Here is a 13214-nt window from a genome sequence, read left to right on the forward strand (position 1 = left end):
AAGAACCCAAAATACAAATCATGTTTGTTAGTTTCTAGTTTATACATAATTATTATGTATTATGTATTACGTTATCTGTCTTTCTGCAGAATCTTAAATGTAAGAAAGTAAGAAAATGTGTCCAAAACCTGTAACCTTAATTATAATTAAGACTGAGTTTAAASTTTAAACTCTTAGTATCCAAAATGTGAAATCATGGAAGAGGAACCAGTCATATTAGAAGGAATAAAGCTTTATTTGTTCTCAGTATAACTTGGACATCAAGTGAAACATAATTAAACGTATTGAGAAGTTAAAAACAACAGATTGTTAATGCACTTCAACTCTGTAAGAACATCAGACACATTTTTTTTATCAGAAATGTTTGATCAGCATCTTGAGCTCATGTGATTCCTGCTCTAGAAAGGTGAAGGTCTGGACATCCTGAAGGTCAACACCGACTGGCAGGAAGACGAACACTGATGAGATCCTGCAACCCAAAGGCTGCAGGAAGAACCACGATGGTCTGCGGCGGCAGTTTGCCAACATGAAAATACATTGGAATATATTATGAATTTATTCTGACATTTTTAAATTATTTGCAACACCCTGACTAACATTAGCTCAGGTGTATTCGGCACTATTACAAGTTTTATCGTACAAAAATCATCGTTAGTTTACCTGAACCGTCTGAGCCACCTGCGTTCCTCCCGCTGCAGGGCGGAGATCAGCTCCTCCTCACCACATCGCAGCTTTCCTCCCACTGTCACATTTTCTTGAAGTCTCAGAAAAATGCAATCAGGCTATAAAAAAAATAGCTCAGCTCTCTCTTCTTTTTTTGTATCAGAAAAACAACTCGCGTCAGGTCGCATGTAACGAAGCACACCGAGGCGGGGCTCTGAACTTAAAACATAATTTTAAAAAAGTTACATACTCTTAATTCTTAATTTCAAGACCTTTGGGTTATTAGTAATTATTTTTTTGTGATATTTTTACCACTTCCTTCTAATCATTCTTTTATATCTTCCAGCACTTTCTTTTTTCCATTGATGAACAGAAACCATACAGCAGACGACAGAATCAGAAAACATTTATTGTTCATCCAGAGACGGCACATTAGTCTACACATGCAAAGATTCTCTATCCACAGTTTCAGCATCTGGATAAGTGTCACGCTTCACTTTTGGATTCCACTGACTTCTAGAAAGTACAGAAAATCAGATCTGTTGTTTTTTTTTTTCTTCTTCTAACTGTAAAACAATGTGTGCTTTTTCAGTGAACTCAAACATTATGCTATATGGAGTGTTTAGAACATTAAGGCTTGGATCCAAATAATTTTTTTCAAGATGACTAGAGTATCAAAGTTTGTAGGAAATATACTTTTTAAGAATAACACATTTATAGATTTTTCACGTCATAAAATCTACTCCAGTAAATATCAAAAGCCACACCATGAATAAGTATTGAGGCTGGTGCTGGGAGCAACAAACAGGGTAAGTAGGTCTTTGTGGCCATAAGAGAAAACCTTATTTACTTATTATCTACTACTCTGTAACCTGTTCCCCTTTTCATCACATATTATATGTACCCGAACAATCACAAGAGACACAAAGTGAAAAGAAAGAGTTGAAAGATGCTGTTCTAATTTAGTTTTTTATAAAAGCTGAACTTCTGCCAGCTTTGTGTGTTTCACATTGCAGACAGGTGGAGTGACTTCTCTTGGCACTTTTCAAAAATGAGAAGTAAAATGATTCTGAGGTGAACTTTAACAGAGCAGCCAGACCATTAAATGAAGTAATAATATGACATGAAGTTTCATATGTAAACTATTTTGGACTGCTTAGTAAATAATTATTTCCTTACTGAGAAATTGTCTTGACGTTCAAGACTACTTCCTGCAATTTTCTTGAATATGTACACATTTCACATAGTCATCATATACAGTGACAACTGTATAAGCAATAATCAGAGTACTGTACCTAGATACAAAGCTTGCCTTATGACAGTCAGAGACAGAGAAGAAACATGATGATATATGATTATAGTATGACTAAATTCTACTGTTTTATATAATAAAAAAACATGCTTATAATGTTTCTGGGGTTACAAAATTTGCTACACAAATGTTCTGATGTGAGAAAAACCAGACTTTGGTACATCTTGCCATATCACAATATGACAAGAAACAGTTGTCCCAGTTTCTTTTTGTAACAAATTCTAAAATACCAAAAGTGTGTGTGTATGTTTTTTTTAATTACATAAACATTTAATAATAAACATTTATTTTGTCAGAAAATTCACAAAGTACCATTTGGCACAAAACAAAATCAAAGCACCAAACTAACAGAGACTAAAACAAATATGATAGTCTTTGTTTTAGTACTGTACAACCAGGAACTTGAAGATAATTTAGTTATAAATTCTCTTCAAGAATTTACAACTTGAAGAGAGTTATAAAGATAATTTAGTTATAAATTCTCTTCAAGTTGATATTTTGAAGAAAAATGTTCTAAATATCACTAAAGTAAATGTGAAAAGCAATAATATACAACTTAAAAGTGGTGTTTTATGTATCTTCCCCAAAATAACTGAGCTTCAATTAAGAGGGTCAATAAAAAAGTTGGTATTGATTGATTGTTTAATATTAAGGTAATCATTAAGAATTTGTCAACATACACATTGGAGATTTGGAATATACTTGCATAAGTGTAATAAGATCCCGAGGTCACCAGAAATCTGCAAAAGTTAAAATTGGTGGCAGACAATAATGAGAAACTGTTCATAGGGAAATTAACAGATGTCTTCCAGAGATGTAAGGCTGAGACAGAAGGTGATGATGGAGCAGGTCAACAACTCAGAGCATGCTCCAATCTGACTGACAGCCCATGGTACAATTTATACACTGCTGGATACATGACTTTATTAGTTCTAAAGGACAATTAAAAAAACTTACCAACAGTGATACTTTACACATCACTGGCTGGTAACTGCAAAGCAGCCAATCCATGAGTGCAATACATTTTATGCATATCAAGGTTTATTTGGTGTTCTAAAGTAGGCAGTTCTAAGCTCTGTTAGAGGGGGTTTCAAGTTTTCACAGATTTTAGGCAGTGATGGTCCCTAAGCCCTCACAAATAAAGGGGGTTCACTTTACCCCTAAAATGATTTGGTCAGCTTGACTGATTTTTTTCTTTGCTCTTCCAAACCCCTGTTTCTTACATAGCATACTCAAGAATCTCTGCTGAAGTCCAATTATCTTGGAGCAATCATTCCTGCTGGAGTTTGTAAAAAAAAAAATTAAATAAACAAATTTTAGAAAAACTGCTCTGGTGATTTAAAATAAGACAAATGATCAGTTAAAAAGTGCTGGATTTTGTTAAAAGCAAAAGAAAAAATTAACAAAAAACTGCATGAGACATGATTGTAGAATCTACTGGAAATTGAACACTAAAGTGTGAAGGTAAAGGGTTAGAGAACCACCATGTCCTTTAACTCTTATAAAAAAATGTCAGAACCAGAGAACCTGAAGGCATCAGGGCTGTTTCACCCTGAAGAATGATGAACAATGCCAGTGTTCAGCTCACTAACACATAAAGGAGCAAAAGCTGATTTTTCTGAACAATGCTCAAGGTTTCTGTTACCTATCTTACTTCTTTTTGACAGTAATATTCCACATTCACCCCAAAAAGTTCATTTAAATTCCTGGTTGTCAAGCAAGAAAACAGAGAATCCAATACAGCTATACACAAACAAAAACCAACAGAATGCATTTTAATTGAAATTGCCACTTTATGTTTAAATCTTTTAGGAAACTCTGGTTGAACGCTGCTACACAAGCAACATTAGGTTGTTTAAAACAATCTGTGCTTTTGCTACATTGATGTACACAGAGGAATACAGCATTTAGATATTGTGAACAAAAAAGATCCCTCTTTCTAAAACACTATATGCTGAAGTACTGCAGCTTCAGTATATAGGGATTTAAGTAATTTAAGGGAGCTTTTCTCATAATTAGTTGCTATAGATGATTATGCAGTTTTTGGAATTAGAAAATCAAACCTGAGTGAATAAAAAAGCAGTTTTCAAACAAGGATTTATTTTATCTATAAAGAAAAACAAGCTATGCAATCCAAGTTTGTCCTATGTGAAACCATAAATGCTCCTAAACATTATAGCTGCTTGCAACTTTCCTTTACAGAATTATTCTAATTCAACGGCTGGAGGATTTTCAATACTTTCATACTTAATCTAGGCCACTCCAAAGCCGTCAAGTTGTATTAAAAGGTGGTGTTGCCTGATGCATAACCCGACACAAGCTGATGGCTGCCTAATCACTTTCTGAGGTCTAGTGGAAGGCTGTCCAGGTCCAGCAGTAGCTGGTTTGGAGAAACTGTAAGCAACTGTATGATTTAAGAAAGCGCACAATTCCTTTTTCACATATTGCTGCGTTGGTTTGCAAAGATTTTGGTCCTTTAAAAAGATATTCATCTGATAATGCTTTTTGTATTTACACTGACTGAAGTAAGTCTTTTTTATGCACTCTTACTGACTCAGGTAATTCATGGGCACAAAATGGATTTCACTGGAATATTTCAAATACTTTCCAAAAAAACCCCAAGGTCTGACATTTTGTCAACCTTTCAACACATTTAGAAGTTGTAAAACTGGTGAAATAGTGTGTTGCTTTGCTGCTGTATGTGCTCTAAAAATTGATTGCCATTCATGTACAAATGTACTTACAAAAAGTTAGGGATATTACACTTTCAGATGAAGTTTCAGAATGAATTATAACCTTTCCAGGTGAAATTAATATGACTTTTGCTAAATCTTTGAATACACATATCCAACTGTTCAATGTTTCAATACATTTTGCACAACCTACTGTTCTCTAATGGGTAAATTCACAACAGGTGTTTGATCCCTGAATCAACCAATACATTTCCTACCTCAACTGTTTGTTGTTGGTTTTTTCTTGTACTAAAACAGTTCTCCTCAACATACTGTAGACATTTTGACATCATGAGACCAGAGCAACAGCTAACAATTGACCAACACAATTTCTATTTTGAAGCTTCAAACAGGATGTTCTCAGATGGAAGTGGCCACTGAGCTTACAGAGTCACAGTATCATCAGCATGTTGCAACATAGATATAGAAAGACAGGAAGTCACAGAGTCACAGAAAGGTTTAAAAGTGGACGTTGTTTGGCCACGTCTGCTATGAAGTGAACAATGCCCAGCACAACCGAATGATGAATACCATTCAACTTCTGGTACATTTAAGAGAGGTGAGAGGCTCCCACATGCCACATCCTATCATTAGGAATCATTAACATCAGTGTGGTCTGTGTCCGTGACAACCTGCAACGATAACTGATCACACCAACAGGCTGAGGGGCCAGGTCTTAGATGGGCCAGGGAATGTTTCTCTGATATAAGTTTATTCACGTTTAACAGAAATGATACAACTTAAATAGCATATTTAATCTAGTCATGGATTAATGATAAAAAACAAAGGGATGACAATGCTCCAGGTCATCAAGGCTGCATTCTTGAAGAACAGCTGCTGAACACCAGGGTACCATAACTGGAGTGGCCAACATTTCCACCAGAACTGAATCTCGTGGAGAACCTGTGGGGTCGGCTGAGTTGCTGTACAGAGACTTGTAACTCCATATTCCAGAAACTCAATGATCTGAGGGTCGCCCTTCAAGAAGAGAGGGACGTCATGCCACAACAGACTATAAGTTGACTTGTGAACAGTCAGAGACATTGTTGTCAAGTTGTAATTAATGCTCAAGTCACATGACACATTATGGAGACATCGACATTAATTATTGTTGCATACCCACCACTCTTGGCTTTTCTTTTAATACACTGTGTGAGGTAGGGAAATCACTGTTCTAAACTTTCTTACTTCCATGCTATGATATCATTGTTGTGTGAAATTTTTATCTTTTCCACAAGTTTGACCAAAAGCAAAATATCCCTAACACTTCGTGAGTAGTATATGTAGATAGATGTATAAAACCTCATGATGCAGCGTACAGTAAATGCTTACTTTAGTGCAAGTTACATCTAATTTGTCTTTGTAGCTACATGATAAATGCTAAGCTCACTTATGGTTCCAACAGTATTCTGTTAAAGATGGGCTACCTGTACAGGACAGAAGAATTACAAAATTCTTCTTGCCATAGTTGCAATTCTTTGTAAAATAATTATTGGTGTATTTGGAGAATACAGAATGCTTTATACAAAGTAAATAGTTTTGACTGGTGTAGCACCACTTTCAAGTATACACAGTATTTACAATGTAGGGAAGTAAACATTGGTTTCACAGCTATGAAACAACAATTTTGTCTTAATGTGACTGGCACATTGTTTTTTGTTGGGGTTTTTTTTTAGTCCAAAACATATAACTCTATAAAAAGGATTCCCATAGGAGTGACCACAAAGAAATACACAGTGATTATTTTAACAACTCACAAACTGTTGTGCTTCAGTGTAAACGTGTACAAGAACCATGCTACATATAAACTTCTTACGAATTGATATCTTTGAATTTTCTGAAAATACACATGTTCTGTTTGCCTTCTTCAAATGGTAGTCCGGTCACATCCTGTTTTATTCCTTGAAAGTAGGAGTAATTGAGGTTCCCTTGTAGAAAACATTCCTAGCATTATCAGGACTGTTGGCTCTCTCTGGGATCATAATGATATTATTGCTTTTTCTTCGCAGCGTTGACTCACGACTGGAAGCAACTGAGGGAATTTCGGTAGCTGCCTCTCCCCCTAAGTTACCACCTCCGCCAGCCCCAGGACAACATCCATCTCCTGGAGTGACCCTTATGGTGGAAAGGCCCTGAGGATGGAGCCTTTGCTCTGACTGGCCAGTGTTCTGGGTGTGAACAGTAACTATGCATGGGGTTCCAACAGTTGAGGTGGTAATAATAATATGTTTGCCAGGCTTCCGGTCAACGGACCCTTCACGAGCTGAGTCTGAACTCTCCGAGTCGACGCTTTGATCATTGTGCTCAACAGTCTGCCTGAGACTCCCAGGACCTGACCCACTACCAACACAGCTAGTCCCTGTACTTCCACCAAAACTGTTGCCATGATCCAGCGATCGCCACCTCCAAGATCCACTTCCATCTGTAGACGGAGCTTGAATAACTGGTTTGTTATTTTCTGGGTGGGCTTCTACTCTGACAATTGCTCCAGTGCTTCCTGAAATGCTACCAGTGGTACTGCCCAGTGAGCTGGGCCCTGTGGTGCTGATAGGGTCTTGATCGGTGACTGCCCTGTATCGCGTACTACCGTGGCAACTTCCATTATCATTAAAACCCATGCTGCTTTCATCTAAGCTTTTGGAATGGGTTTGAAGTAGACCCTGCTGCTTGGACATAGCAATCACTTGCATGATTCGTGGTTGGGTGCTCTGCATGTTTCCAGTCTTCTCAGCTGCTCTTTGCCAGTTAGCTTGAACTGTACTGTTGACTGTTATGTCACTTGCTCCTGTCCTTTGGGAAGTGGTGTTGTAATTTTCATGTGCTTCCTCTGGTATGTGAACTAACTGTGAAGACCCAGGTCTAGATTGCATTGATATCCTGGCGCCTCCAGTGATTCCACTGCAGTTACTTGGTAGTGTGGTACTAGCACCAGTGGATAGCTTGGACATGTATGTGCTGGCATCAAGCCCCCCATTTATGCCCACAGAGGATGGTTCAGAGCTGGATCGTAGCTCGATGCTGCCATGATGTGGAAGGTGGCCAGAAGATGAGTCGACAGAGGAGGAAAAGGAGTCTGGGGACATCATGGAGCATTTATGGTTGTTGTTCTTGCTTTTCCATTGAGACAGAAGCTGCTTTGAGCGACTGGAGTCCATGGACGCATGGTGGAGAGTGGCAGCATGGCGTCTTGCAGCTTCTTCATATGCTGCTATGGCCTGAGGGGTGTGAACCCGAGGGAGCGTATGGCTAAAACTCATCATGGCATCTTTGCTCTGGGGGTTGCAGAGCGACATCACTTCCACATTAGCATTCCAGCGCTTTAGGCTGTCTTCAGGTCTCTGCTGCTGAATGCCTCGGTGAAGCAGGCTTTCAGAGTGGGAGGCAGGGATACCAGCCTCACTAGACATACTAGCTTTCATCTGAAGGTGATGGAGAACAGCCTCCTGACTTACATGTGTTAATGTGCAAGAAGGGTGGTGCAAAAGGACAGGAGGACTGCTGTTAGGCTCCTCACTTGACTGGAAATTTCCAACTGCATACACCCCCTGGAAAAAAATCAAACCCAAGTACATACTTTACTTGATAATGCATAAATTATTGACATAATTGTGACACCTTTTATTTTATACATTTTTAATAGGTTATTATAGCTTAAGTGTTGAATTTCACTTATCCTAAAGGTAAAAAAACAGAAAACCACATGTGAAAACAGTTGATGGAGCAGTGAAATTTAATTTACGTTCCCACCAAGGCCTTTCTGCATTGGTGCATTGGAGTGCTTCCCTAGTAAAAAAAAAAAAAAAAAACTTTAGTACAGTGGTCCCCAACCCCCGGTCCGTGGACCGGTACCGGTCCGTGGACAAATTGGTACCGGGCCGCGCAATAAATAATTACATATTTCCGTTTTACGTATTATTTGAGTCTGGAGGATCTTTTATTTTGAAAATCCTTTAACCGGATTCTCTTGGTTACTTGCACGCCAACATTGAGCCACAAGCAGCAAAATGAGTAAGAAACTGATCAGATGTCTTTGGAAAGTTTCTTTGCAAAGGGGAAAAGGCCCAGAGAAGAGACAGGAGAATGGATTTATCCCGGACTGGTAGGTGAGTCCCAGACTACAAGCCGCTTTGCGTAACATGCGGCGACCGACTGATAATGAGGCAATGAAGCTTCAAGCTGCTTCGCCACTAGAGACCAAGCAGGCTGTGGATATAAGCAATACTTAAGGTGTCATTGTCTCTCGTCACTCCCTGATGGGACCATCTTGTTGCAGAGAAACAAGCTCAGGGCTCCCGTGAGTTAAAGTTTTCACAAAAGTAAAATGTTAATTTTTGTGGCGCATCTGTATCTTATTTTGAAGGGATATGTAAACGTTACCATAGCGACCAGAGTCAGAGAGCGTTTGGGCAGTGGTCGAGAGGAGATGATAGCTTGTGAGTCTTAAGTCTGGTTTAGACGGAAAGATTTAAGAATTGTCGGCCGATTCTCCAAACCTCTGTGACCACAGAGCTGATAAAAGAACAACAGGTTCGATCAGTTCGTGTCTCCAAGGCAGGAGCAAAACACCACATGAACCGATTCCAGTCACGAACATCCCGATTCCAGAAGAAAATCCACAAAACCCCCAACATGGCATACGGAATTTAGAATGAGATGTAGAAGCAATAGTGATAGTTTGTGGAGTCATTTTAAGAGATAAAAGACGTAACAAAAAGAAAAGGCGGTGGATAGACGGGAGCAGCCGCTCTATTTGCTGCACTATGATATGGAAGTGAATATGTTTTCTCATAGTTAACATTTTTAACTGAATAAACATAATAAACATATATAATAATGACCTTTACATGTAATAATAAACATCTCCACATCATCTCCGATATTCACCGGACTCTTAGTATGCCAGCTGTTTGGGATTCCCCTCTGTTCTTACGTCACCGCGCTTTTTGATTGGCTACCTGTCACATTCAACAGGTCGTATTCTCGTTCCCAGTCAGGGAAAATCCCACAGGCTGCGATAAAAAGGCCAAGACAACCCAAATTGGGCATATTCAGGATTCAGCGGGAACACCAACATGCAGAAGCCTTATATCTGACAGTTCACGTCCCGCCCCTCCGGGCCGCAGCAAAATTTTCCAAGTCTTGACCGGTCCGCGGTAATAAAAAGGTTGGGGACCACTGCTTTAGTATACTAAATTTTAACATACTTTAGCATACTTTGATTGATGTACTTAAACTGTACTATTTTGGAACAACTGTATCGATGGCAGCTCTTCTTCTATTCAGTGTTTGTAGCTTCATGGCGCAGCTCCGCTCCGCATCAGTTCAGCGTTACACCGGGTGATGACGCTGCTGTGATTCACTTTGTCTGGTATTTATGTAGCTACATATGTTTTGGCAGTTCTGTGATCATGTCAAAGCAGCAATTAATATCAAAAAGTTTTTTATTTCCGTTTTTGATGTGCATTTGCAGTTGCATGTGTGGGCTTGTGATACATGTACATGTAAGTGAGACAGTTTGTCCAGATAATCCCATATATGTTAATTTTTAAAGACATACATTTGATACAAGATTATGGTATAGTTGTGAAATATCCATTAATATATATCCAACTGTTTGTTGGAATCCATAAAAACATCTTCAGAAGCTTCAATACATTCAAAACAGCGCAGCCAGGATTCTATTGAGGGCCCGTTAATCTGACCATATTACACCTATTCATCATGATCTTCACTGGCTTCCTGTCACCTACAGAATTCAGTAGAAAATCGCTCTCATTACCCATCAGTGTTTAAACGGAACCTCACCGGATTAGCTGAAGGACCTTCTCATTCCACATTCATCCACCAGATCTCTACGATCACAAGACTGCAACTTCCTCCACCTTCCTTGATCCAGATTAAGGACCATGATAGATCAGGCATTCGCTGTGGCTGCCCCCCGTCTCTGGAACTCTCTCCCGGACTATTTGAGAGCTCCGCAACCACTGGTTCGTTCGTTCGATCAATTAAATTTTATTTGTATAGCACATTTCAGCAGCAAGGCATTTCAAAGTGCTTTACATAATTAAAATAAAAACAGCATGTGACAGAGAATAAACGGTTAGAAAGACAAAGAGATTTTTTTTTTTTTTACTTCAAAAGATGCTTAAAGACTTTTCTCTTTAAGCAAGCCTATTCTGCCTCCACATGATTTTTATGATGTTAATTGTATCTATGATTTTAGTTGCACTGTATATCACTTTGAGATTTTTGCTAATGAAAAGTGTGGTACAAATTAAATTGATTATTATTATTATTATTATTATTATTATTATTATTATTATTATTATTATTATTATTATTATTAATGTAGTGCTCTCCAAATGTCTGTATTATTATTATTTAACTTAATGAACTGAAGTCCATTCAGCCCAAATAAGCATTGAAGTGAAAAATTTACAGTTGTTTATGATGAAATATGTTGTTTTCAAGACTTCAAAATTACTAGTAAATTGTTTTCTTGGCAGCTTTCACCATAAGATGCTAGCAAGGAAGCAACGTTTGACAAACTTACCAGGTACACAGCGGTAGCACCTCCAATCAGGAATCCCAGATAAACGTCAACAGCGTGGTTCTTGTACTGAATGATTCTAGTCAAACCACAAATGATGGCACTTATAATAAAAGAGAAGACCAGCAGAGGCTTAAGCAGCTTGGATGAGTCTGTGAGAGTGCTGTTGAAATACATCTGTCAACACAAAAACACATATCAGTCTTGATGAGTGGCTCTGCAGGCTTTCTAAAGATCATTCAAAGTCCATACATCCATACATATAGGGCTGCAGAGAAGGCCTATACAGCAATAAAGCACATAGTTCACTCTGCACATAACTAAATCAGTCACCTGTAACATCATCACAGTGAATCTAAACATCTTTAGTAGTAGAGAAAACTCAGCTTAACTCCAAATACAGCAGCCTGCAGTTTTCAGCTGATCTAAACTATTGTAGGGCTATAAGATGTGACAACACACTGTTGCTGCCATGGGGAGCAGGTCTGATACACCGAACTAAGAATCAAAACTAAGAAATAGCTTAAACTGTTTTATTAATAAATATCTTATTAAAAATTTCTAAACAACAGCATTGACAAATTTTAAGCGCTTTTATTATTGTATCCATCCATCCGTCCATCAGCTACACATCCTTGTTCTTTATTAATAAAATCAGAAGTCAGTTACAAAGTGGTCACTTTTTGTTTTTCTTTTGGCAAATCACATTTAAAGGGAACTAAAAATGGAATGAGTGTGTACTGCTAACACACCGCTATCTGTTTAATTACATGCTATTTAAGATTGACTAATAAGAAAAAAGAGAACAGAACAAGTCTTTAAATACTGTTTTACAGCAGTCTATACTGAAGCTTCTGGAACTGAACCAGCTGCCAGGCTTGTGAACAAAGCACATATAGCAGATAATAAAAGACTATTATCCTCACTAAAAAGTGTAATTAAATATGTCAATGGTATCTGTGTGTTTTTAGAAAGGTTCAATTACTCACTGATATGTAGACAGCAGCAAAGGATGCTAGTGTGGCATGCTGGGATGGGAAGGATTTTCTGTAATAGAACAAAAAAGAGAATGAGGGAGTCATCACCAAAGAAAAAGAAAACCAAGTACGAGGCCTGGGCGTTTTGTTTCCATGGGTTCTCTCATCATTCATATTAGATATCTCCCGTATGAGTTTCTACCTACTGTAACAACCCAGCATAGACCCAACAAAAGACATCTAGGCATGCAGCCTGTGTCTGATCCAGCGTTGTTATGGTGCGTTTCAGCAGGAGCTGAGCTGGGAGCTGCAGAGGGAACGTGAACCTGTGGCCCACTTTCTCACTGAGCTCCATCCATGTGACCTATTTCTACCACATTCCATCCTCTAACCAGCTTAGCTGTGTTTGTGTGTGTGTGCGTGCGTGTGCGTGCGTGTGTGTGCGCGTGTGTGTGTGTGTGCGTGCGTGTGTGTGTGTGTGTGTGTGTGTGTGTGTGTGTGTGTGTGTGTGTGTGTGCATCCCAGCATCTTGGTGCATTCAAGTAGTTGTGTATACAGGACCTTCTCAAACAATTAGCATATTGTGATAAAGTTGATTATTTTCCATAATGTAATGATAAAAATTGAGCTGTCATATATTTTAGATTCATTGCACACCATCTGAAATATTTCATGTCTCTTATTGTTTTAATAATGATTATTTTGGCATACAGCTCATGAAAACCCAAAATCCCTGTCTCAAAAAATTTGCATATCATGAAAAGGTTCTCTGAACGAGCAGTTAACCTGATCATCTGAATCAAGGAAGTAACTCTAAACACCTGCAAAAGATTCCTGAGGCTTTTAAAAACTCCCAGCCTGGTTCATTACTCAAAACCGCAATCATGGGTAAGACTGCCCACCTGACTGCTGTCCAGAAGGCCATCATTGACACCCTCAAGCAAGAGGGTAAAACAGAAAGAAATTTCTGAACGAATAGG

The 13214-nt window shown here is 38.5% G+C and overlaps 1 protein-coding gene across 1 annotated transcript in view; it reads right to left on the reverse strand.

Moving 5' to 3' along the window:
- Nucleotides 1-1052: 1052 nt before the first annotated feature.
- The window catches only part of plppr4b (phospholipid phosphatase related 4b), a 49122-nt gene continuing 36960 nt past the window's right edge, over nucleotides 1053-13214 (reverse strand). Inside the window, exons 5-7 of the mRNA XM_008438532.2 lie at nucleotides 12247-12304; nucleotides 11261-11434; nucleotides 1053-8252 (exon numbers count right to left, since the gene is read on the reverse strand). Coding sequence (XP_008436754.1) covers nucleotides 6603-8252; nucleotides 11261-11434; nucleotides 12247-12304 — 1882 coding nt within the window. The 3' untranslated portion in view covers nucleotides 1053-6602. The remainder of the gene's footprint in view (nucleotides 8253-11260; nucleotides 11435-12246; nucleotides 12305-13214) is intronic.

The sequence above is a fragment of the Poecilia reticulata genome, linkage group LG20, assembly GCF_000633615.1.
Source record: "Poecilia reticulata strain Guanapo linkage group LG20, Guppy_female_1.0+MT, whole genome shotgun sequence".
NCBI lineage: Eukaryota > Metazoa > Chordata > Actinopteri > Cyprinodontiformes > Poeciliidae > Poecilia > Poecilia reticulata.